Raw genomic sequence first — 27,559 nt, forward strand, 5'->3', positions numbered from 1 at the left:
TTCAGTCACACAATCAATATTTTGAAACTTTCAGATACAGTGAAATGTCTTTTCAACAGCGGCTTTAGCAGTAATCCTTTGAGAGGCATTGGGTTAGTGACAGGGTTGCACTAGGCTGCATAAGGTCTGAAGATCCAGCTGCTGTTTATATTAGCCCCCATGGTTCTTATAAACATCAGGATGGCATGCCTAAAAGAGGCGCCATCAGTGTGTGTGGTTTGAATTTTGCATGAGAATGTGTTGGACATGTCCCCTTACAGTGGGGTTTCCACTCCATGGCACCATGCAGGCACACATTTTTACCCATTGATCACGACTTCACCTGAAAGTTCACTCTTGGGTCCTGAATGGAGACCCAAGCAGGCAGCATACGCTCTCCTGCTCTGGCCTCAGTGCCATGTGAGAACACATGAGACATCTGCTATGCTGGGAAGCCACTCCAGTTGGCTCCAGGCAGTATGTATTGGTAAAAAAAAAGCAATGAAATGAGGATCATGAATTGGTCATGAATTAGCTGAATAGGTTTACTCACATAAACCTGCCTTTTTAATGACTGGCACCTGGCTCTTTCCTATGCTCTTTTTGACAATTAGTACTAATTACATTGTATTGTTCCAATTTAAATCCCTGACCCTGCATCACCAGAATGGTTCCCCTTGAAATCTGACATTCATGTTTTCTGCTCCTTATAGCTGCTATATGACCAACACTAAAATGCAACTTAAGCTTAACTGAAATGAAAATGAAGAGACTAGAAAGAATTAACAATGGAAATGAATTTCCATTCCATCATGTCAGCATAATGCATTAAAAAATGCAACAAAAAGTTGTCTAATGTCAAAAGAGAGAGAGGGACTGCAGTATTTTACATAGTTTCACATTTATTTATAACAATTACTTGCAAATTAATGATTTTCAAATTAGTAAATGTAAGAGTGAGTGTCTAGTATCTCAGCTGTTCTTTTTTTTTCTAATTAAAACTAGTCAAATTTAGGAATAACTTTAGAAACTTCAATAAACTTCATAAAGAACAGTGCTCTGAGAACTCTGGCCATCCCCCACAATTAGAAATATTTATTTATTCGTTCACTTTCTCCCAGTGTCATCTCATCAGCTTGTTCACTCTAACTTTCTTCATTTTCTTTTAATCTTCACCATCTTCATCCTCTCCTTGGTCACCATCCATCAATAGGGCAGCATACTTGCTGGCAGAACTGAATTTCTGGAAGGACAATGACAAATTGACACCTTAGTGTGTGTGTGCGTGCAAGACCAGTGTCTATACAGATTTGAGATCAGAATGATCCATCAACTCAAGTACTGATATGATAATGCAAGGGCATTATATCACTTATGTACTCAATAGTAATGTTATGGTTGATAAGGCACTAATCTGCAACTTCAGCTGCCCCAATTCAACTACAGTAGTTCACAAACACAGAAGGTGCTGGTCTGGAAAGCAAAGAATTCGCTGAACAGGTGTTTAAACTCAGTCTCTCCATGTAAATGTCACAAACACTTGGCAAATTACATCCATCAGTGGCAAAATATTTCATCTGCTTTGGAAAATAACTAGGGGTTTTTAAACGAGGCAGGATGTCTTCTATATTGAAGACTGTGATACGAGGGAGAAGCATGATTTCATTCAGTGTGATTAGACATCAACAGGCAGTTGGAGGAAAAAGGTGAGACCCAGAGGTGTACCACCACTGTGGTGGACAGGTTGGTGTGGGGACGCAGGACTCACTGGAGGTGCAGTCTCCTCATATTTCTTTGGCTCTGGCACTGCTCTGGGTTCTCTCTCTCGTCTGCTTTCTTTCCTGACAATCAAAACAAACAACTAGTGAACTCTCATCCAAAGGTCAGGAGCACACACACCCATTGTGCGCATTGTTACCAATTCACCATGCAAGAATATCATGCAGCTCTATGAGTCCTGTTACTAAAGTGATGTCTGTAGGGCAAAATGCATTTGTTCAAGGATCTACAAAATAAGGGGAAGGGGGTTCGACTACAAGCACACCTGTCTGCAGGTTCTCGTCGTCTATCTCTGTTGGGTCCATCCCCTCCTCTACCCCTTCCTCCTCCTCCTCCTCTTCCTCTTCCCTGAGGCACATCTTTCTCCCGTCCTACCCCATCCACCCGATTCTCATCTAAATACACAAAGAAACAGAAATTGTAATCAAGCCCCTTTTCCACTGTTTCAGCAATATGACTGTTCTCAGGACGTATGCAGTAGATATTCTTACCTTTGCCAGATACTTTCTCATCTGACAAGTTTGAAGAACTGTTGAGGGAAAACAGAAGAAAAATGGTCAAGTGGTGGGGGGTAGTTACAGCTGTGTGTGTGTGAGAGATTCACCCATCTACAGTCTGAGTGCAAGTCTCACCTGCTTTGCCTGAGTGTAGCTGAAGGTGAAATGTTAGAGCCACCTCCTGCACTCCGCTTGGCCCATGCATTCTCCATAGGTGGAGGAGCTGGCATAGCTTTTAGTGGGAGAGCTCCCTGATTGGAGGAGGCTGGTGGGCGGGACTCGAGGGAGGCAGGTTCATCCTCTTGGAAGACTTCATTTTCTGAATGCTCTTTCTCTTGATGTTTAGACAGCACAAGCAATCAGAAATATACACAAACAAAAATAATTTAAGTCACAATTTATTTCAAAATCAGCAACGTCCAAAAAAAAAACAGAACAAAAAACCCTAAACCAAAAACAAACAAAGCATATTTAAGTAAATAGACCACTCTACTTTTTGCACTCTTCAAGCTATTCGTGCAACAAGCTGGCAGCTTACATAATGTCAGGCTCCAAAAAACCCATTAAACAAGAAAAAGAAAGCAAACAAAACCAAACCACTCACATCTCATCATTTCTGCTATCTGAACACATCTATAAGAAAGTTGGTATGTGAATTACCTCCAGGATGTGCGGAATCGCTTGGCGTGCATGCATGCTCATTGGCCTGTCCCTCGCTGCGCCAGCTGGGGTCTCTGAGAAGAAGAGAAGATCGATGCCTCACGTCACGCCCCTCACCTTTGCGGCCATCTTGCAGAGCAACCTTTCACTAAGAACACAGTCTGAATTCCATACCCTAACTCCATTCCTGTCTTTATCACATTCCCAGCCCCACTCTGATCACCTCCATTACCCACCACCACACAGCAGCTCGCCTCCTTCCCCCAAGCCCTCTCGCTCTCCCTGCTCACCGATCTCGGGGACGCCTGTCCGAAGCTCTGGGTTTATCCTCCTCCAGCTGTCTCTGCAGTCGCTCCTGCTCCTTCTTCAGCCTCTCTTCTACCTCTCTCTCCTTGGAAGCTGTGTCCACAGGTTTGGCTGCTCCAAATATAGAGGCGGAGCGGCTGGGGTTGGCCGTGCTGCTCTGGGGGGAAGAGCCTCCACTCTGCTCGACCTCCTTTGGTACGCTGCGGGGTTTCAGGTTCAGTTTGGGCCTCTGGGGAGGAGCTGATAAACCAAATACGTGACATCACAACATGGAGACAGGCGCCTTCACATCATTATTATAAGGAGATGTCAACAAGGGCCACAATAACAAAAGCAAAAATATAATAATCAATACAGACAAGCCTGGTTTTGCCAGACCAATACCCAATGCATAGATTTTTTTCAGGCAAGTATCAATGTTATAGGACATAATTCTGAGACACAGCTTCCATTTAAAGAAATCTCTAATGATGAAAAAAGTCAAGGTACTTGACTTGTAATCAGAAGGCTGCTGGTTCAAGCCCCACCTCTGCCAAGTTGCCACTGTTGGGCCCCTGAGCAAGGCCCTTAAGCCTCAATTGCTCAAGTTGTACTCAGTCATAATTGTAAGTCGCTTTGGATAAACGCGTCAGCTAAATGCCGTAAATGTAACTTGCAAACCATGCTGCTGTCTTGCTGTACAGTTTAGTCAGTTCCATTTTGCTTTAGCTACAATTATAGCCACAGCTAATAGCAAATTGTATATGTAAAATTCTCTTCTGTAAGTAATGCACATTACACCAATGGTGAGACATGCCATCATGAAAACGCAGCCTCACCATGCTATTACGCTTAAAATAAGATTCTCTTCACCTTAATTTTCTTGGCTATAGTGCCAAAATGTTACATTATCAAATTAAATTTTGACTGATCTTCAGCTAGCTAACCGACCACAGAGCTCTGAAACATTGCAAGCCTGTTAGCTAACAGAGATAGATTTGCACCTCCTGTTACGGAGCAGCAAGAAACTGGACAAAGCAAAACATACCATTACAATATTAATAATAATGATAATCAATACCACCACATTGTAAATCCAGAAATGCTCTTTAAAATGTTGATCCAACAAAGCCCCTAGCTAATATGACAGAAAATTATTCTTGAATAAAGCTAATAAACTCGCAACTAAAAAAAGTATAGCTAACTTTAGAGAAAACCATTCTTGAATATAATCCATCTATATAATTACTTAGAATTACTTAAAATTAGGCAATTAATGAGAGAACAATGTCCACTCATTATAAGCACCAAGGCATTCATTTTTTATTTAAGCACTGAGATTTAATGCTGTAAAGATGTATCCAAGTATCTAAGCACTTTTATAAGGCCCATATATTTAGTCTAATGGCCTACAGGTACTCAACACAATGTGAACAAACACAATGGCACTTGGGAATACAATAAAGGCACTGAAACCTGTTGTACCTCTCTCTTCACGTCTTTCGTCCCGTCTTTCATAGCGATCATCTGCGTACCGGTCTCCATCTCGCCTTTCGTCGTAGTCACGTCTAAAGCCACTTCCAAATGCCCTGCGGCCCCCGCCACGAGAGTCATAGCCTGACAGTCAAATGACCAAAATTACCCACAATCCATGAGCTTTAGTGCACAGGTGTCAAACTCCAAAGTCCACTAACCTCCACGATCATAGTCTCTGCTGCCTCGGTCATCATAACGATCTTTGCGGTCCCGGTCATCATAGCGATCTCTGCGATCCCGGTCGTCATATCGATCCCGATCATCATAGCGATCTCTACCACCATAGCGATCTCGTCCACCATCATAGCGATCATCACGCCGGGGACCATCTCTGTATCGATCGGACTCGTAACGGTCACGTGACCCTGAGTAAAGACATACCATGTTGGGTGTGGTAACACACATCTTAATAGATGCTTAATACACACTGTCTACAAGGGATAAGGAAGGAAAGACAGACAAACAGACATTTTGAACAGTAGTAGACGTGCAGATTTTCCACATATGCATACAAAATGTAGATGAGAGTAACATACTCTCCCCATAGGTGTCATCTCTGCGTGACCCATCATCACTCTCTGCACTGGGCCGGGCTCTCCAATCTGAATCAGTCTTATCTGGACCACCATCACCTCCTCGCCCACGGTCCCGATCCCGCCCTGACGATGTACTGCCATCCCTCTCTGCGTGTAGACAGAAGTTAATTTAGGCAAGAGACAGGTGACTTGGCCAATTCCCCCCCCCCCCCCCCCCCCCCCCCCCCGAGTAGCAATAATGTTCTATGCACCTGTCTATCCATGTATTCTACCTAACGTGAGAAGAATATATGAGTAGATAACCAAAAGACAAGTGAGTAGATATGCACAGAGGGGTGTGTGAGTGTGTCTCCTGGGGATTTTTAGGAGGGTGCAGGGTGAGGGCATTTATATATTTTTATACCAGTTGCTTTGTGAATTTCTGTACCCTGTACAGCAAAAAAAAAAGTGAAGGATGGCACATCAATATCAGATTCTCTTACCTTTGTCATTGGACTGATCGGCAATATCGACACGAATTCGTCTGTTTCCAAGGTTCTACACAAACAGAAACAACAAAAAGAGGTTCAAAGAGTCAGCCAAACAGAAGTGCAGAAACATGACCTATGCCAAGTCAAGCTGTACCTCTTCATTCAGAGTGAGTGCACGCAGGAGTGAATCAACATCGTCAAACTCAGCGTAGCCAAACCCCTTCAGCCTCTCTGGGTTACTAGGCTCCCGTGGTAGGCGCACTGCACTGATCTGAGAACACAGGTGCAAAAACACAAAACAACTTCTCACTGGTTCAATACTGCATAGAATCGACATATTCTCAACTTCTCCAATTATAAACCAAAGAATTTGTAAATTCTGCAGAAATAATTAAGATGAATAATATTAAAGGATTACAATACAATAAACAGATTCTCAATTTAGAATGTAACTGCTGTTTATGGATTTCATCTGTTCTGCTGAACAAGAATGCCAACTTTACTAGCTGAGCTTTAGACAGCGCTTCTCCAATGGACTTGAGAATACCAGAACTTCAGCCACTTCTGACAAGTTTCTTAAATATCTGCGACAAATGTAAACTTTTCCATGATGACAAACATACTCTCTAAAGAGACACAATAAAACATTTACCATTTTGGTAAATTAACAGTGCTAGCATTTCTGAACAAATGCCTCTGAAGGGGAAAAAAAAAACAACAAAAAAACACCAAATGGGAATTGTACACTACATCATGCTCTCTAGAGCTAGCTCCAAGTTCGTATATTCATAAGCCAAAGTACGACTCTCTCATGCTGCCCCTCTATACTCACCGCCAGGCCCCTAAAGAAATCTTTGATTGATTCCTCACTGACATCATAGGGCAGGTTACCAAGGAAGGCGGTGTAGGGCGGACTCCGAGGCAGGCGTGCCCGATCAATGTTTGGCTCTCGGGCTGCACGAGGAGCCGTGGGCAGGATGGAACGGTCAATGGGTGGAGCACGATACGAGTCTTCCTCAGTGTGCCAGGATGTAGACACTAAAGAAAGTAAGAAAACATAATTTAGGAAGAAGTCCAGACAGCTAGAACAAAAATTAAATATGTATAAAATAAAATCTTACTTCAACCATTTAGGGACAGCAAGTAACCCAACGATTCATATCTCTTCTCCGAATATTCATGACAACACACCTTTGTAAAGAATTTTTGTAACCTAGCCCTCAACAAATGTTTGCCTCATATTTTCACCTTCTCCATCCAAGTCATCAGTCTCATCTGCCCAACTGGTTGACTTTACAGTGGGGTAACTGGGTGGCCCAGTACTACCACCATCCTCCGCCAGGAAGTCAGTCAGAGTTAGTGTCTTCCCCTTCTTATTCTTTTTCTTAGCTACACACACACACACACACACACACACACACAGAGAGAGAGAGAGAGAGAGAGAGAGAGAGCACAAACCAGTACTTACATTTATGGAAAAACCTCAGGAGTAAACCTGAAAATGCATTTTATTCAGCTGTTATGTCCTGTGGTATGAGAGGTATGTTTTTGCATTGTGAGTTACTCTAAAACCTAATATTACCTAAAAACAAACAAACAAAAGAATAAACAACCATGAAACCACTTTAAAATACTCAGTGTTGAATAAAATGTTTTTTAGACTTAATAGTAGACGTTTTACTGGCAAGCAACTGTCATGTCAGCAATCCTATTCTCATAGCACATTTTTCATTAGATGTCAAAAAACAATACCCACAACTACTGTAGCCTTGTCTAGTAAGGCTAAACCATATGGGCACAAAGATTAAAAAACGGTTAGAATGTCTGTTACCATAGATAAAGGGCCTAAAATCTCCCATGTACTCAAGAAAAAAATCAATCTGGCACAATGATGAGAACACAAAGAGTAGCACAAAATAATAAAGAGAATAACGTAAATCAGTTTATTTTCATAGCTTTATGCTACATTTTAGCAGGTGGATGTCGCGCCGATGTCATGTAGATAGTGACGAAAATGTCAAAAATGCCACTCAATTACTAACCTACGTAAATTACTAACATCAGATGAATTAGACAAACTTACATACGGCAAAATGCCACCGGAATGCCTAATTTGGTGGATAGCTAAAGATGGAAAGCCAATGAAAAGCCAAAGTTTTAAAAGCTGGAAACGTTTTTTTTTTCCCCCAGGATGTCACACTAATGCATACTTAACGATAATTAAATAATTTTCTATGTAACCATCGCTGACTCGGAAAGGCTTCTGACAGATCGCTTTGTACATACAGGTTAGCCATAAATTTGACGGGGAACGTGTCAATGACAACGTTGATTTCTACCCGACGCCGAACGACGCTGTATACAAGTTAACGCACGTGGAGAAGTCGACCCCGCCCCCGAAAACTTTGTGCGCATGCGTACCATGTACAGGTCATTGCCATATATCTATGGTCATTATCTTATGCACAACTTCACGCATTACCATACGTTACGATTGGAACCATTCTGCATTAACTTTGCACTGGCAAAACAGTTCAGTTAGTATCTTAAAAGCGATAGTGACGCCACGTCCTGTTACAACCCAATAAAGAGCTTACACATGCAGTCCGAACCATATGACTTGCTTGCTAGCTAGCTAGCTAGCTAGCTAACTAAGTGGCTAGCAAGATGTCTGGCTTTTGCATTTAGTCTTCCTGCTGCTTGTATAGCTCCATTTACATAGTTTTTTTTGCATGAAGATTAACGTTTTTAAATTAGAAACAATATACATCAGATCGGCAAAAATGCTTCAGGCGCGTTCCCTTAAACTAATATAGACCGCAAGTCCACATTCAGCTCACCTGATGCCGCCATGTTGGAGAATGTGCACGTAGCCGAGCCCCGGATGAAGGCGTCAGGGGTATGTCATGGGCACACGCTTCTTCAGTTCCTACAATAAAGGTACATAGACGTTGTTGCTGGATATAACTAGCTCTCACTTTTACCGGTTCCCGCTGCTTTAAACAACATCCGTACAGCTGTATTCCCTGAATCCAGCATACTGCATTTAAAAAAGTACATTTTTTATGTAGAGTAATTGTTTAAACGTAAACAATTACGTAGGCGTACCTGAAACATTGTTTATGAAGCAATGTACTGACACACTAGTTCATACACTGGTTCATACAAGCAAATTATATAGTAGGTGTAAACATTTATTCTGAAAGCAAATGGAGATTTAGATTTGATTCATTCATAAATTTTGAGTGATATACTGTCATTTAAAAGTTATATTTCCTCAGTACACTAGACTGGCCTATTCTGTATCACAGCCAGTAAGGCCAGTAAGACTGCTTTAAAAATATTCTTACCTATTTTCTTTTATAATGTATAGATTCTGTCCAGCTCCATGATGTCACACAAGCACAGAAGCACTGCACAGCCTGCTCTGACACATATGACTCTGATCACAAAGGGCTTCGTAATTACATTCTATTTGATTTAGGTGTGTTAGGGCAGGAAAAACTTTTTTTTTTTAATGGTAGGGTATAGGTTCTCCTTTGATTTCATTCCTACCCCTCAATTTTGCTGGTAAGTGGCAGCTGTGCAAAGACTAATCATTCTTATATGACACCTATGTAAAGTGAAGCTGGCATGCTAAGAGTGTACCTATGCATAACAAATTTGTTTGCATTGTATTCTTTTACAGTTATTCTAATGTTAGATTAGCATGTGCACCTGTCACTAATGCTTGACACATTTGCAAATGAGGTAATTTATTCAGTCCAGTACATTTTAATTAGTCACTGTAACAGCTACAGTACAGTCTTTACCTGTATGTGCAATACTTATGGTAAGACGATAGGGGGCCTGCTTAGCTAGCAGTATGAAGAACCTGTTGGCGAGTCTTAGGATTGATTATTGTACAAAGGGTTGAAACACTGATATAAAAATATTTATATAGCAAGTTTGTGTGGCTTTTGTGTACAAACCTTTGAAAACCTTTTTAAAACACCCTCAAACCACAAAATAACTCAGTTTTATCTAAACTCTGTTCAGTTCCATTACATTTGTATAGAGCTCTTTACAACAGACAGAATAGACTCAAACGTACAGATAGGTAGTAGGAGCAACCATTTAAGCATCACACATTTATGAATCACTAAAGAGTTTTAATTGACATCCATCAGTGGCCTATCTCCAGCATATCCTTTTGAACTCTTGATTCTGAACACTGCATTCATCTGGAACAAGATTTCTGTTAATCTTTAGAATTACTTGACACTCTGGAATGGTATTCTAAAAAGCCATGTGTGCAAGCTATATGGGCGTTTTTAAATCCTATAGTTGTTGTTTCTAAAAACCTACTTATCTAGCCAGGCCTATGGGTAGTTTCTCGGGTCTTTTATTTTGTTATTTTAATTGTATATTTCATGAATTCTAGTAAATGTATTTCATCAATATATCTATTACATACATTTGTTTATTCCTTTCTGTGTAAAAGCTCATTGAAGTTTTGAACTCAAAAGTGCTATAAAAAGGTTCTGCTACTGTTGTTGTGGTGATGATGATGATTATGATTGTTATTGTAATTATTATATTCCTTCTTTCCTCACACCAGTTGTGGTATCTGGTGAATTCAAGAAATGAAAGCAATTCACCCTAGAACATCTGTAGGATCTGAGGCGGTGCCCATGAGTGTGATGTTCTGCATTTTGCGGGCTGATGGATGGCCTGGGAGTATTTTGGTGATTAGTTGGTGAATCCCATACTGAGTGTTCCTAATGCTCCCACTATGACTTGCACTACTTTTATCTTGGTATTCCACATCCTATTGATTTCATTTTCCAGATCCTTATACTTGCTGAGGTTCTCGGTCTCCGTCAACATGATGTTCAACTCGTTTATGTCCAGAGTCTCATCTATTATTATAAAGCCTTTTAATGCCAGTCTTCAAGTAATGGATGTCTCAGATGGTGAAAGGTTCTTGTGTCTTGCTATCTATCCTCTGTATGTCCATTCCCAACCAGTCAACAATGTGTGTTGGTTGTTCTCACTTAATTCTTGGAGCTCAGCTTGATCTTCAATGTCTGGCACACTTTAAATCTGATAAAGGAGTTACTTTAGAAGATTGTCTCTTAATTGTAATGTTTCTTGTATGTACATATGGCCTTCAGTGTAGAACATAATCTCTGACTTCCATTAACTCACTGACATTTCTACTAATCAACTAATTGTTGGATACACTTGTTAAATCTCCATAGTTCATGATATAGCTAGACTCCTTAGGTGTTTCTTCAACCATGTATGACAGTATTTCTCTATGTCTGCAAGAATTCTATGCTTGAGCCTGAAGTTTGACAGCCAGGTTGTGAGTGTGCTCACTGTCTTTTCTCTTCTTTGCAATCCATATTGTGTAGTTATTATGGATGACTTTGTCTTCAAAGATGGCACACCAGAAAATCTCTACTTGTCTTGAGAAAGAAGAACTTTCATGTCAGTTTTCTTGTTGTTCAGCTAATGATAGAAACCTTTGGTGTCCAAACTAAAGACCTTGCTTCAATTATAGTGATTGCTCTTCTTTGTGTATCTTCTCAATCATTGAACCTTCACCTGGATCTTAAAATTGACAGCTTGCTTTATCTCTATGACAGTCATGTCAGCTTTGCATTTACTCCTCAAGATATCGACCTGGCACGTGCTGATTCCTTTCTTGGTTTAACTCATAATTGCCAGCTCTCTCTGGCAAGATTCAGGAGTGGAACTACCAGTTACCTCCTGTACATGGATGACCTTTGTCACGATTGGCCACCCTCCTGGTGTCCATGTTTCCATGGTCTCCCTGTCATGTCTTTGTTTTCCTTTACTTCCTTGTTATTCCATTCCTTAGTTTTGTTTTCTCTGCCCCTCATAATTTGCAATTGTGTCTTGTTTAGCATCGATTAGCTCATGTATTGAAGCCGTGTGTTTTATTTCCCACAGTGTCATTTTTCTGGTTTGTTCTGTTGTGTTTAGATTTGGTATCGCTATCACTGTTGTTGCCTCTCTTTCTTGCCAGTTAGTTTCCTGAAGTCTACCTCCTGCTGTGCTGTTTTGTTAATCAGCCTTTTTTTCATTTCCCCACCTATACATTACCTTACCTTTTGCTTATTTCATATTTTGGTTTGACTAAGTGTTTCCCGTGTCTCATGTCTGTTTAGCCTCTATATTAGCCTCCCATTTTTTTGTTTCCCTTGGTCATATAAAGAACCTCCTGCACTTGCATTGTGCCTCTCACTTCGTCCCTGCTAAAACATTATAACATCAAGATGCATGCCAAGACGAAAAGGGATTCACTCATGCACCTCAACAGAATCCACAGCTAGTACACAAGACCAAATAACAGACCAGGAGGAACAAAATCACATGGGAATCATGAGGCAGAAATGAGAAGTATAGCAACACCCAAATACCTTCTTAGGGGAAGGCAGGTCCCCAAGAGCCACTGAATGGAAATGATCAATTCAAAGCCATAAACATGTATGTTATTCCAGTAAGCAGATACCTAGCAGGCACAATAAGATGACTAAGAGAAGAGCTAGAAGGTGCTCATTTGGAGACCAGAAAATCTCTCACAATGCATGAGGCACTCCACCCACAATACATTTAAAGGCTGTATGCCAACCAGAAGGAGGGAGAAGGGGCCTAAAATGCATAAGATCCACTGCCTAGTGTGAGACATGAAACATCCATGAATACATTCAAGCAATAAACCCCAAGACTGCGCTTGGAGCATATTGGGGCATGGTCAACATGGAAGCATTAGAGGTGCTATAAGGCACCTGATAACAATTATGGCAGTGATGGCTGATGTAATACAATCCTACCACTGACTGAAAAATGCAGGACTGAAGAATAGTGTATCTCCAACTTCTCATATTCCTTTCTTTGAATGTTCACCACACTTGGGACTACTACATTAATTTATACATCTGGTTTTTTTTTACATCTTATCTACTGTCACAATGTCTGGTTATATTCCCAGTACTTGTTTGCCTCTCTGGATTTGGAGGTCCCACAGGATCTTAGCCCTATTGATTTTGGGATGTCATGTTCATATAATTTTGCCTCTGTTGCTGTATATCAGAGGTATTCAATAATCATTTAATTATATACACAATAGTACAATAATCATTTAATCAACTATACCAATATATATTTGATCACTGATTACATCTCTTACAGGTAATACAGTAAGCAACTCCCACAGTTATGCAAGCCGTGGAATGGGTGATTGACAAGTGATCCTTTTGTGCCAGTTATTTTAGTGGCTAAAAAACATTGACATGTAGCACATCTAGAGTGGTTGCAGGCTACAGCACCACAGCTATTATTTGAATGATCAATTCTCTCACCCTTGACAGGCATGCATGTCTGATGTTTTTGTTTCAACTGTAGGAGATTAGTGAAGGATCCTTAAAAAGGGATGTGGTATCTGCATTGTCCTGGAGGATTCTGACATGTTATGTATAATATCAGGGATATCATTAATATATGAGAGTCTGTAGGTTTATAATAGGTTGTAATATTTAAACGAATTAGCAAACTTCACTGAAACATCCAGAAAGGATATTCTCATGCCAGGATGTGCTAGGTTCCATGTATATTCAAGAGCTGGATGGAACTTGGAGAATGAAGAAATGAAGAAATTTGTATCTCAAAAATTGTCAGGGTACAGGTCCAGTATACTGCAAAAAAAAAAAAAAAGTTTCTCAACAAGTCCAGAGGTTTTATAGGCTGGTCCCATTTTAGTATACATACCAACTCTTATTTGTAAGTCATACTTGGAGTGAAAGGACAAGCAGTTCAGAGTTACGACAAGTTCCAACAGTCTTAAGGGAATTCAGTGGTGCGAAGAAGTGTTTGCCCCCTTCCTGATATGCAAAAAAAAAAAAAGTCACACAATGTTTCAGATCAAACAAATTGAAATATTAGACAAAGATAAGTAAACAAAATGCAGTGTTTAAAGTGAAGGTTATTATTAAGGGAAAAAAAAATCCAAACCTACATGGCCTTGTGTGAAAAAGTGATTGCCCCCTAAACCTAATAACTGGTTGGGCCACCCTTAGCAGCAACAACTGCGATCAAGCATTTGTGATAACTGCCAATGAGTCTTTTACAGCACTGTGGAGGAATTTTGGCCCACTCATCTTTGGAGAGGCCACTCCAAAGTCTTCATTTTGTTTTTCTTAAGCCATTCAGAGGTGAAATTGCTGGTGTGTTTTGGATCATTGTCCTGCTGCAGAACCCAAGTGTGCTTCAGCTTGAGGTCACAAATAGATGGCCAGACATTCTCCTTCAGGATTTTTTGGTAGACAGCAGAATTCATGGTTCCATTTAATCACAGCAAGTTTTCCAGGTCCTGAAGCAGCAAAACAGCCCCAGATCATCACACTACCACCACTATATTTTACTGTTGGTATGATGTTCCTTTTCTGAAATGGTGTGTTACTTTTATGCCAGATGTAATGGGACATACACCTTCCAAAAGGTTCTCATCAGTCCAGAGTATTTTTCCCAAATGTCTTGGGGATCATCAAGATGTTTTCTGTCAAAACTGAGATGAGCCTTTATGTTCTTTTTGCTCAGCAGTGGCTTTTGTCTTGGAACTCTGCCACACAGGCCATTTTTGCCCACTCTCTTTCTTATGGTGGAGTCATGAACACTGACCTTAAGTGAGGCAAGTGAGGCCTGCTGTTCTTTGGATGTTGTTGTGGGGTCTTTTGTGACCTCTTGGATGAGTCATCGCTGCGCTCTTGGGGTAATTTTGGTCGGCCAGCCACTCCTGGGAAGGTTCACCACCATTCCATGTTTTCGCTATTTGTGGATAATGGCTCTCACTGTGATTTGCTGGAGTCCCAAAGCTTTAGAAATGACTTTATAACCTTTTCCAGATTAATAGATGTCGATTACTTTGTATCTCATTTGCTCCTGAATTTCTTTGGTTCACAGTATGCTGTCTAGCTTTTGAGGATCTTTCAGTCTACTTCACTTCATTAGGCAGGTCCTATTTAAGTGATTTCTTGATTGAGAACAGGTGTGGCAGTAATCAGGCCTGGGTGTGGCTAGAGAAATTGAACTCAGATTTCCAAAGATGTGATAAAGCATAGTAATTTATGTTTTAACGGGGGGCAATCACTTTTTCACACAGGGCCATGTAGGTTTGGATTTTTTCCCCCCTTAATAATAAAAACCTTCATTTAAAAACTGCATTTTGTGCTTACTTGAGTTATCTTTGTCTAATATTTAAATTTGTTTGATGATCTGAAACATTTAAGTGTGACAAAAATAATAAGATTACAGAAAGGGGGCAAACACTTTTTCACACCACTGTCTCTGTGGGAGGATTCTTTTCAGGTCTTGCATCAAGAAAATGTTTTAAAGCTTTCAAACCATCTTCATTAGGAATGAGTGTATTCAAGCCTTTAAAGTCCATTGAAAAAAGCAAGGCGTTGGCAGGTAGCATTTGTTCTTTCAGGCATTCAAGGACTTGTAGAAAGTGTGAAGAGTTTTTAATATATGTAGGTAAGGACTGAACAACTGGTTGAAAAATGTCATCCAGAAGCTGGGATATTATTTCTGTTTAGCAGGAACAAGCAGATTCAATAGGGCATTCAGTCTTATTTTCCTTATGAATTTTAGGGAGAAGATAGCTACAACAAGGATTATCTACAATAAGATTTCGTGTAGAATCAGGGAGGTGTCCTGCTGAAATGGCTTGATTAATAATAGTGTATTGTGTAGTGAACATCTCTACATCTCTCTCTCCCTCCCCCTCTCTCTCTCTTTCTCTCTCTCCTTCTCTCTCATTCATTTATATAACGATGGTAAAGTTTGACATGATTATGTCAAGGTAACACTGTACATGGCTTTCTAGTTTAGGTTTTAGAAACCACCAATAACAGGTGTGGGTATGTGCATCATGCTTCACTAAAGGTTTTTGTAAGAATTAGTAAGATGTCATTTCATACCTTTCAGTTGGCTTTCCCACACTTCTTTTCTTTGTCAAACACCTGAAAGTCCTTGCTACCAGGTAATGGTGTAACATGAATGTATATGAAGAATAGAGTAATTGATTTAGACAAACGAGTGTGTTACATTGTTGAGAAATATAACAAAAGGGGAGAGAATACAAGTGACAGTGAGAGTAGGAACAAGGGAAACCTCCTATAGGCAGACACAGAGTATTAAGTGCAGATATGTGGAAGTTAGTAAGTGTGACCTTGGTCCTCCTCTTATATGTAAAAGGTAAGACATCTACAAAAGTCCTGGTTGGTTGTATTTATTTTGATTACAGTGTTCGAGACAATAGTTAGAATAAAAAATCTGTCCAAGCAAAAATGTCATTAAAAAATTAGGGTTAGGAGAAATTTAGCAAATGTTATGTATACTGCTCAACCTGAAATCAGCAAACTAGGTGAAGGATGTTCTGTGTTTTATCTAGTTGTGTCCTTCTCCTTTTGATTAGATAACAAATAAAGTCATCTAGGCAAATGGGCAAATTGGTTGTTCTATTTTACTGGAGAATGTTTTAACATAAATGTGCCTTATTGATTTATATAATAGAAGGTAATTGGCTATACTTCTCTCAGTTTTGCATAGAACTTTCTTACTGATCAATTATATTTGTCATGCTGCATAAAATCCACATTGCTGAAATTTCTGTTGTGGTTGCTCTATTGGGGTAAATGCATATGTGGGCAGAGAGGGGATTTGGTTTGTTGTCATGTTCTTTTTAGCAGAGATTACTATTTATCAATAAGGCAATATACATAAGGCATTCTAGGATTTTTTTTCCATATGGATTGTACAGAGAGGGCTACGTTTAATAGCCTATATTTCAGCATGTATACAGATTACTTGTTTTTTTAGTAAATCATTATCCAAAAAATATTTTGCAATAATAAAAATGTAATCAGATTAATTTCCATTACAATTGACTTACTTTCAGACTTTTTCTTTATTCTTCTGTAATGTGGCACGTGCATTAGTCTCTGTAAGGGAAATAATAATAATTACAAAATTAAATTAAAAGGAAAGCTGACATGTTTGTCATGTCATCTTGTTTGAACTAACCCCCACTAATATTAAACAAAACAGTCGGTCAAGTATAGTTTTTCTGGTTCACCATTTGCTGCACAAAATCTTCCTTGCAAGTGTCAACAGCAGGACATCTACAACGCGCATGGAAACCACATGAGGAAACTAAATTTGATCGGTCTTCTGTGTCTTACTGCTGATACAAGTGCTTAAAATGTTAAAATGTGATTACTTCATAGCTAGCTTACTGATAAATAACATTGTTTGCTAAAAGATGCTCGAATTTGCCAGTCCTGAGCAAAGAGAAATTATTTATTTATTTGTTTACTCCAATGTGGAACAAAATGCATTCATAGTACTTAGTTTTTATTGGCTCATACTCATCACTATTAACATCATTACGAACATCAAACACAAGCCAGCAAGTAGGAATGTTAACCTATATGTTTTTTATACCTTGCATTATCATGATTTTTTTAGTGATCAGATCACTTGAGATTTCACTTTTGGATTTTTTAGCCACAAAAAAAGATAGGTGTAAACATCCCCAGGATGCACTGTGATCAGATTACAATTAAAATTGTATCACAGGTGTAGAAATACCTTGACCATCTTCAATACAAATGTAAACAATGCATTTTCATTATACCCCACTTATCTCTAAAAAGAAAATTCTTTATTATTTTTAGTGTTATCTCCATACTAATACATAATACGTATGCTTATTGCTGACACAATAATTGCAATGAGCACTACAGAAATTAAAGCAGCTGCAAAACAAAGCCTTCTCCTCTTGCTTTAAATGTTTTTAATGTTTTTGTTTGTTTGTTTTCTTCTTAACCTTAATAAATCTCAGTGCTCTTTCCCATTACAGATTCCCTTCCTCAACTAAATGGTAGGTTCATATCTAGCTGTATCTCTCCCAGCACTTATCATTTCTTTTCTCACTGTAATCTGCCTTCTCTGTAGTTATAGCATAGAATTGCACATTTTATCAAGCTGAAATTGAGCAGATCTCTCTCTCTTTCAGTATGTGGTAATGCATCTTTAAACAATAGAATTGTGGGTGGGCAGGATGTCCTTCCAGGGGCTTGGCCATGGCAGGTTAGTTTATACAGCACAGCTTTTGGTCAGCATTTCTGTGGAGGATCCCTTATCACAAAAGACTGGGTAATGACAGCAGCACACTGTTTCACCAGGTGAGCGTCACACATCACATACTTTTTCACATAACACTACAGTATATTGACACACCTGAATATAATATACCTGAAATACCAGAATACAAAGAATGAACAACTGATTCCCTCCCAACTTCACCCCCCGTCCTTCTCCCCAGCGTTAACTTTCGTGACATGCTGGTGTACTTGGGGAAACAGACTCAACATGGCTATAATCCCAGACAGATCTCTAGGCGTGTTACACAAGTGGTTTGCCACCCCAACTACAAGAGCAACACTAATGACAATGACATCACCTTGTTGCAGCTGAATGAATCCGTCTCTTTCACAAACTACATCAGGCCTGTGTGTCTGGCTGCTCAGGGCAGCAACTTCCGTGCCGGCACTTTAAGTTGGATCACAGGGTGGGGGAACATACCCTCTGGAGGTACACATACACATATATGCACGTGCATGCTATGCACCCATGAACAAACACAGACATAAATACATCCACAATACATTTTTGTATCTTTAAGTGTGTGCGTGTGTGTCTGTGTGTTTGCATGTATGTATGTGTGCTTGTGCATAGAAGAACTGCCTTTTCCTGGTGTATTGCAGGAAGTAGCATTGCCTATTGTTGACAGGAAGCAGTGTGAAAATCTAGTGGGAGCTGGACTAATTACCAAAAATATGATTTGTGCTGGCTTACTGAAAGGAGGCAAGGATTCCTGTCAGGTACACAAACAGAAACACAAATATTCTAGGAACACATATAATCTCTTTTGCATTATTTTTGTAGCCTCCACTAAGTAGTTAAGTAGATTGAGACTGGACCTGACGATCCGATGTGATGTATGGTTTAATGGCCCAATGGGGTGTATTTCTTTTGAAGGCTCAAATATTTTGTCTGTCTCTGTCTTTCTCTTTCTTTTCAAGGGGGACTCTGGAGGTCCAATGGTGAGCAAACAAGGTACAGTCTGGATTCAGTCTGGAATCACTAGCTGGGGGGAAGGCTGTGCCCAGCCCAGATCACCTGGTGTGTACACTCAGGTGTCACAGTACCAAAACTGGATATCCACTATTCTCAAAAAAAATCCTCCTGGCTTCATCAAATTTAACCCTGCCACATAAGACAGAGTAATACATTTACATGTCAACAAGTATAAAACCTTGAATAAAGTGACTAAGCATTGAGAGATCCCAACATGAAGAGCTGTAACTAGTGTTTCTGTGGTTAGATGGCAGGTCAAGCAATATATTAGTAGATTAACTAAAAGCATTAGTAGATTTAATAAAAGTGGTAGTGATTATTAAATTGTGTCACAACTGGTGTTACGTAACATATTGAGCCTACCACTAAATGGTAATGTGTGCACAGGTAAATAGCTTATGCTTTCAAAGTTTTTGCGTTGCTACTAAATACAATTAGTATATATTTCTGTTTTGTTTGTTTTACAAACTCTCAGTCCAACCAGCAAGTAGGCTATCTGATAATATCAATATGGCCTTGTCTTTTTAATTTTATGAGGAGATAAATATAGAGTAGTGCTGTTGGTTCTGGTTGAGGCCTTCACTGTTAGCAGAGGCATAAAGTGATCAGCAAAATGACCACAGAAGTATGAAATAGAAGTGTTTAATTAATGCATGTACTGATGAACTTATTAAAGGTTTGACCAAGCAAGGCTATGCATATTTCAAGCTGTTATTTATACATTATAAAGAATGCACATAAATGATGAAAGCACACATAGAATATTTATGGAAAAGTAAAGTGTGACATAAGCTGGCCCTCTAGCACTCCACACAGATGAAAAGGTCAGTCCTCAGTCCAGGTCTCGTACTGGCTTGTTTTCTGAGATTATTTATTATTAGGGTGGCTAAAGTCTTACTTTAGATCTTAAGGACAGGGAACTTCCATGGGGAACTAATTTTAGCTCATTCTGTAATGTTGGATCAGGGCATATTGAATAACCATTGTTCCATGCAGTGACCATGGCTGCTTTGATCCATTTATGTTTGATAGGTATTTATTCTGGGCCAGAGTGGGGGTCTCCTTTATGTAAAAATATGGAAGTTTCAGCTTCTGACCCATATACCAATCAAAACACTCCTCCACCCACATCAAAGAAGCACATAGTCCAATCAGTGGTCAGGTAGAATGTGTTCTGGAGGTCTGTGTCCTACTCCAGCTAGGGTTATTGTTGTAAACAGGATAGTTAAACACATTTAGAATACAATAATGGTGCCAGCAATGGTGGATTATAATTTACAATTGACTGTGACATGTATGACAGTTTATGTAAATAATTAATTTGTTAATAATAAGCAGACAAAAATAGAGATTTCCATATCTATAATGTAATGCTGTATTTCTCTGTTTATCATCCAATACTTTCTATATATCTTGTATTTAGAATTGTGTTCTAAATTATCCTAATGAAACATACAATCTGTTCATGTTGTCTCACATATGCCCTCTAGTGGTGTTGTTCCTGAATAACTTCAAAGGCTTACACAGTCAATCCAAATCACAAGATAATCATAACATGCAAATCATTAACGGGTATACAATTTGTTTCAGTACAAGCACTGGCCTAAAAACAATGAACAAAACTAAGTCAGATTATTTTAATTAAAAACATCCATCGAGTCTTTCCTGTGCTTCTCTTGTGCCTTAGGTAAACATCACCATCACCATTACAGAAGCACACAGCAGTCTAGAACATATAAAGCCATCACTCTCTCTCCCTATGTTCTTTGTTTGCTTCCCTGTACTCCATGTTTCTCCCAGTACATATCCAGCAGGAGATACAGGAATGGAGTAGCAGGGAAATCAAACTCACTTATACTGAATCTCTCTCAGCATAGCAATAAACATCCGTGTTTAAACAATCTTTGGGGTTAAACCTTCATAGGTCCTACTCATTGTCCCTGTAATGACCATATCCAGTATGACATCTCTGCTCCAGGATTCATACCCATTAAAAACTTTATTCAATAAAGAACATAATGTTGAGTTCATTCTTTAATGTAGACTTAAAGCAAATGTGGATGTGTGGCTCATCTTAAGAATGATGGACTCAATATCTTGTTTTAAAGGGTCAGATTTTACATTCTGTGTGTTTTTATTTCATTTTTACAGTCCAGTCTTACTCAATCCCATGGTAATTATTGTGGAAGTGGCAGGAATTTCATACAGCTGCCTTCAGACTCATTTACTCCTTCCAGGGGCCACCCCTGTCCTCCCCTCAAAACAGGCATGTGTTGCCATCAGTTACGGCAAGGTTGGTGTCTCACTGCGAAATGCTTCGAAGGGATGATTAAAGACAACATTCAAATTACACATTTACAGCATTTAGCAGATGCTCTTGTCTAAAAATGCTTTGGATGCGAAAATGGATACAACAGTGCTGCACATTACATAGAGGGAGAATATTGCATTTTCCTTGTAGTATATTTTTCGGAAGTGAATTAAAGACATCTGTATGTGCAGTCAAATTTTGTGCTTAGCATGATCGTGGATAATCTTGGCCAGAAGCATATATTCTGCCAGAAAATATGTGAAGAAATTACACAGTGGTAATGTGTGGCATGTTGTACACAGTGGTCATACATGTGCATTATATATGAGTTATAAATGAGATATGTAAGGAAGGAGAAAATGGAAAACTTTCCCCATCTCCTCAAATCATGTGACCAAATTCTTTGACTCCACTGAGCTTAGTAATGGCTGTCGTAAGCAAAAATCCTCTAATGGCTTTTGTGAACGTCTTGTAATTTTTTTTTTAATCTTTTTTTCTCACTCATAAAACACAGTGAATTCTTTGAAAAACAGAAAGTGACTGACCATTAAAGAAAACTAAATCCTGTTTGGTTTATACATACATACATACATTCTATTCCTGTTACTGTGTTGACTTTGTATAAACATTGGTCAGTGGTTATGTAAGATTATAAAGCACTCTCAACCCATGAATTATGCCATGTAATACTGTTGGAACAAATTCATTATGTCATATACCTTACGTCTAATAAATGTGATGTCATATAATTTATGAGCTGATAAATATGGAAATATGTTATCAAAGAAAAGTTTCTTCTGAATATTTAAGATAGGGTGATAATCGATAAGCCAGGAAAGGAACAGAAAGTCAGTATTCAAACAACAGTATTCAAATGCTTAGAATTCACACACTTATACTGATTTTACGGTTGGTCTTTGCTTCAAAATCAGCAATAATAAATTAATGACCCTTACAACATTGTAATATATGCATTAAATATATGTAATATATGCATTAAATATATGTAATATATGCACAACATTGTAATATATGCATTAAAGAAACCAGGAGAACTCCCAGATCCATATACTGGGTACAGTAGAATAAATTTCATTTGTCATTTACGTAAAACCTACAGAACTCTACTTCCTTAAAAATACTAATACCACCTGTTACTATAGCAACTGGAGCAGAGTGCCAACTTGCAGACAGACAAATGAGCACTTCTGTTTTCTGCAGCAGAGTCATCAGCTCTATAAATGAATAACCTCCTGTTCAGAAAGAGAAGGTTAGAAATTGTATTTGAGTTCTATATTTTCATTCACAAAATGAAGCCACTTTTCATTCCTTGCAGTTAATACTTTGTTGACCACTATAGTGTTGTTCTGTGAACTTGTTTTGCATCACTGTCATATTGAAGGACACATGTCTTCCCTTTGACCTTATTTGAAGAGGGGCTCAGGGTATAATATAAACATACATTGGGGTGTTTGGATGAAAATATTTCATCTTAGTCTTATCAGAGCACAAGACACTTTGTGACATATCAACATGATATTTTATAAACTCTTCTGACAGTGTTTTTTCTTTTTCTGAACAGGGCCTCTTCCTCACCTCTTTTGTGTGACTCATTAAGAGTAATAGGCATGTGTTTTTAACTTCCCTAAGGTCAAAGTTTAAAGTAATGGCTTGATGTAGTTGTGCTTATGGTTTCTTACATTCTCCTGTGCACTGAACTCCGAGAGGTAATACATTCACAAGTGAGATCAAACTATTTGTGTCAACTGCTGTATTCAAAACAATATAAAAATATGCATTGAAAATGTTTCAAATTTGTAAAAAATTTGGAGCTCTTCAAATTTGCAACACTCAACATGTTTTTAAATAATAAGTAATTTTGCTGCTATTAGTTCCCAAATTTCCATTTAAACACTGGTGTGGAACTACTAATATGTAGAAAGACTATATCTTCCTCATCATACTGGGAAATCCAGTCTCTTTGTTTAGAATGTTGCAAGTTTACTTCCAGTATTGAGAAACACACACACACACACACACACACACACACACACACCCTAGTCAATTGATGAACTGAAACAAGCTGTGAAACTAGGCTTTGAATAGCAGGTACATAACAGGGGCAGAAACAAAACAAGGACAAGATCAATTTCTGTAAAGGAAAAGTGGATGAGGAGTAAAAGTGTGAAAAACTACATATTCTGGGCAAGCATTTGCATTAAGGTAAAAAAACATTTTCTAACTCTAATTCTGTCTGAAACAAGTTCCCCAGGATCTAAGAGATGCATTAATAAGTTTTCTGTGGTCTTTCAAAACAGAATTTGGCACAATAACAGATGAAACAAATATACTGTCTAACCAAATTAATAACAATATGTGGGTGCTGAGTAGTATAATGACTAGTATCTAAAGCTATCTATTTATATCATGAGATAATTACTCAGCTATAGTGTAAATATACTTGTTTTATGCTTTTAAGAGCAGGACAGAACAGAAACTCTGTATGAGTCTTCTCTATAAAGCATGATCACATTTTTGAAAGTTGACTAGTTATCAACAATGCCTTGACAAAACTACTTTCATGTGTGTCTGTTTTTGCATTTGTAGGATTAACTCTATACATATAAATGTAGGGTTTCCATTGCAACAAATAAAATATTAATATTTTATGTATGATACTGAGACAGACTGCACACACTATAACTTACACCTGATTACATTTATGGATATGAGGCTATATTCCACAAATGTGGATTAATTATTACATGCTTTTTAAGTACCAAACCTGTACCTATATACTATTTACAGTGGTGTTATTATGTCACTGAATCCATCCTGTGTAAATTTCAAAATGCAAACAGGATGATGCAATGGTAAAACAAAAAGTTAAAATGGGTTTATCAGTTTATTTCAGCCAGACTTCGACTTTTATGTGTATACAGTGAGTAAACACAATATAGTGTAAGAAAGTAACAAAAAGGGTAAATGTTTCGAGGTAGCAAGAGATAGGGTGGCAGAGGGGCTTTTAGGGAACACTTTCAACAACCATTGATGTTTTCACTTCAAATTGGCTTCAGAATCAGACTGAAAATCTGAATAGACCATTGCACACTAAAATGCCTAGGTAAAGATGACTATTTAATGGGCATCATTACATTTTCTTGTATTCTTTCAGAAATGTCACTGAATGACACATACCTTCATGGCAACAGCTCATTTTCCTGTGCCTCTCCTTCAGTGGAAGGCTACCGGTACTTTGGCGTGCTGTTGGGCTGTGTGGTAACTGTCGTCGGAACAGTGGGCAATGTTCTGACCGTGCTAGCCTTTGCCACTGACACACATCTAAGAACGCGCTTCAATGTCCTCATTGTAAACCTAGCTGTGGCTGACATCCTGTACTGCACCATTCTACAGCCAGTAAGCGTGGATTCCTACCTTCACCTGCGCTGGAGGGGTGGGGCTACCTGGTGTCAAATGTTTGGGCTCCTCCTCTTCCTTTCCAACAGTGTGTCCATTATCACACTGTGTCTCATTGCAGCAAGCCGCTACCTGGTGGTTGCCCACCGCACAACACGGGCGGCACGCCTACTGCTGTCTCCCCATGGTGTAGCCATGCTGGTAGCAAGCTCCTGGGCCCTAGGCCTGGCCAGCTTCGGCCCTCTTTGGCCTGTTTATGTGTTCGCCCCACAGGTCTGCACTTGTAGTTTCCACCGCACCAAGGGTCGCCCTTACACCACTGTTCTGCTCTTTTTCTACTTCTTCCTTGGGCTGGGCTTTGTGGGACTCTTCTACTTTTTGATCTACCACAAGGTGCACATAGCAGCTATGGCACTGCTCAAGTACAGGCCCAGTCGGCGTTCATCGAGGAAAAAGCGGACCGAAGCTGAAGGGACAGATGGTGATGACAGCGGGATCGGTGTTGGGACCACAGGAACTCAAAGCTCTGAGATCAGTGATCAAACAGTAGAGACAAACAATAGCAAGAACCCCATGAACGAATACCCTGGGACAACACCTGCCACAACCTCAAGCACTCAGCAGACCACATGCCCAATTAAAGAGGCTTCAAACGGGGCAAAGCAATCACAAGTCCCTGCTCCAATATTAACTCAAGCTACAGGACCATCCTCCACTCCAGGAGAGGACAGTGAATTTAAACGCGTAACCAGGATGTGTTTCACTGTCTTCTTGTGTTTTGTAGGCTGCTTTGTGCCTTTCCTGCTCCTGAACATTGCGGACAAGAACAACCGTGCCCCGCAGGTGCTCCACATGTTCTGTGCTAACATGACATGGCTTAACAGCTGTATCAACCCACTGCTGTATGCAGCAATGAACCGCCAGTTTAACCAGGCCTACCGAGACCTGCTGTCCAAAGCTGCAAGTCCACTAAGACACTTATGGAGAAGGCAGTGAAGAACACCTAATTAATGCTGCTTCAGTTTGCAGTGAAACACATCAAACTAATGCTGATTGAACACAGAGCCTGGATACTGGCAGGATGCTTAAGCTAAGAAAAGTGAACCTAACTTCCTTTCTAGCTAACAGATAGAACAGGGCTTTCTATTGTGATTTAAGTCATATGTATCTCACCCATATACACACACACAAACCTTCTCAAAGTTTTCTGGACCTACATGTATTTTCACCATACACCTTTCCAGCAATATATTCACAAAGACTAAAATGGGTCAACAGATAGAGTGAACAAATGCAGGCTTTTATAATGCTTTATAAATAGAACAGAATTGTACAAAAATACAAATAAGGCCTATTACTCTGCATGTTCAACTATGATGTGTTTTGATACATTTACATAAATGCATAGAAATGCTGTTGGATTGGTGTGTAGCAAGCTTTTAAAGGATTTTTTCATAAATGATTTTTTAATTTTATTACAATTGTATTTCAGATATATTCTTTTGTGAATTATTAAGTGAATTCAGCAGTTCTCTAGACAAAACTTGCTAATATATATGTGCACCTGCTCACGCACATATAATCAAGCACACATGGACACACAGCTCATGCTGTAGATAATGCCGTTATTTCACAAGCGGAAACATGCACACGATACTGCAGTAATGCAATATTCCATGACGCTCCAGTGTAACACGAAGTCGCAGCCTGGGGCACACAGATACAAAGTGTTCGCCTTGCTGAGACCTCCTACAATGTTCAAACATTCACTAAGCTCTGACCCTCAGCTGCTTTTCCACTCATGGATGCACTTCAAACAAGAACAAGAACACACCACAAAGTAGTGCTGGTCAATTTTAGGATTCATTTGATTAATTGAAATGAATGTTTTGTGTAATTTTCGAAATATGATAATCAAGAAACATATTTCTTCACTTCATAAAGAGCACCTTCCACAGACCTACTTGCTGCTCCCAGTTTGGTTTTTGAACTTGCACAATTTCAGTTCACTGATATTTTAAAAGAAACCTTTTTTTCACTACTCCATTGCTATAGATTATGCTGTTTATCTTTTTTAGAAAGATCATTGCATTCTGTAATAACTATAATATAAAACTGTAATGGAGAATTACCAGGATCTTTAAAAATATTGACTTGTTCTTGTGAAGATTTTCACAATAAAGCATTATAGTGAAAACATTTTACCAAACCTAACTGTGTTTGTATTGATACTAAATATGGTTCGCTATGTTACAATGCCACATTGACATCGCACATGGATTAGTCCTCATTCAAACAAGGGGTGTGTGTAAATATAGTTTTCATTTTACGGCTTCAGTTTTTTTTTTTTAGATCCTTTTGTTAGATGTTTATATGGTATACTGAAGTACAATTATAAGCATTCCATAAGTTTTTAAACTTTAACCTGAGAATTGACCACAGGTTCTCAATGGGACTGAGATCTGGGGAGTTTCCTAGCCATGGACCCAAAATTTCAATGTTTTGTTCATTGAGCTACTTGGTTATCACGTTTGCCTTATGACATGATGCTCTGTCTTGCTGGAAAAAGCATTCATCATCACCAAAATGCCTGGATCACTGGGAGAAGTTGCTCTTGGAGGATGTTTTGATACCATTCCTTATTCATAGCAGTGTTCCTAGGCAACATTTTGAGCAACCCCACACATGAATAGTCTCAAGATGCCTCACTGTTGGCGTGACACAGGACTCATGGTAGCACTCACCTTTACTTTTCCAGGCAATCATTTGTCCGGGTGTGCCAAACAGTCTGAAGGGGGCTTCATCAGAGAAAATAACTGCTCCAGTTCTTTGCACTCCAATCCCTATACTTCCTGCAGAATGTCTGTCTGTCCTTGA

The 27,559-nt window shown here is 39.1% G+C and overlaps 3 protein-coding genes across 3 annotated transcripts; 2 read left to right on the forward strand and 1 right to left on the reverse strand.

Annotated features, from left to right (window-relative positions):
• Nucleotides 1-861: 861 nt before the first annotated feature.
• Nucleotides 862-8,639, reverse strand: eif4bb (eukaryotic translation initiation factor 4Bb). The gene is made up of 15 exons (XM_026996152.2): nt 8,583-8,639; nt 6,991-7,131; nt 6,575-6,780; nt 5,897-6,013; nt 5,755-5,809; nt 5,273-5,419; nt 4,895-5,101; nt 4,686-4,817; nt 3,206-3,461; nt 2,916-2,989; nt 2,391-2,589; nt 2,250-2,287; nt 2,024-2,153; nt 1,748-1,820; nt 862-1,222 (listed from the first exon to the last, which is right to left on the reverse strand). The coding sequence occupies exons 1-15, from the start codon at nt 8,593-8,595 to the stop codon at nt 1,145-1,147; spliced, it is 1,866 nt and encodes a 621-aa protein (XP_026851953.1). The 5' UTR covers nt 8,596-8,639; the 3' UTR covers nt 862-1,144.
• Nucleotides 8,640-15,953: 7,314 nt separating this feature from the next.
• LOC113567989 (serine protease 27-like) lies at nt 15,954-19,169 on the forward strand. Its single transcript, XM_026996149.2, has 6 exons — nt 15,954-16,008; nt 17,675-17,695; nt 17,831-17,999; nt 18,140-18,408; nt 18,553-18,698; nt 18,900-19,169. Exons 1-6 carry the CDS (start codon nt 15,960-15,962, stop codon nt 19,092-19,094), a joined length of 849 nt encoding a protein of 282 aa, XP_026851950.2. The 5' UTR covers nt 15,954-15,959; the 3' UTR covers nt 19,095-19,169.
• Nucleotides 19,170-23,347: 4,178 nt separating this feature from the next.
• gpr84 (G protein-coupled receptor 84) lies at nt 23,348-26,831 on the forward strand. Its single transcript, XM_026996148.2, has 2 exons — nt 23,348-23,488; nt 24,441-26,831. The coding sequence occupies exon 2, from the start codon at nt 24,443-24,445 to the stop codon at nt 25,676-25,678; it is 1,236 nt and encodes a 411-aa protein (XP_026851949.2). The 5' UTR covers nt 23,348-23,488; nt 24,441-24,442; the 3' UTR covers nt 25,679-26,831.
• Nucleotides 26,832-27,559: the final 728 nt, after the last annotated feature.

This window comes from Electrophorus electricus, chromosome 3 (assembly GCF_013358815.1).
Source record: "Electrophorus electricus isolate fEleEle1 chromosome 3, fEleEle1.pri, whole genome shotgun sequence".
In the NCBI taxonomy this organism is placed as follows: domain Eukaryota; kingdom Metazoa; phylum Chordata; class Actinopteri; order Gymnotiformes; family Gymnotidae; genus Electrophorus; species Electrophorus electricus.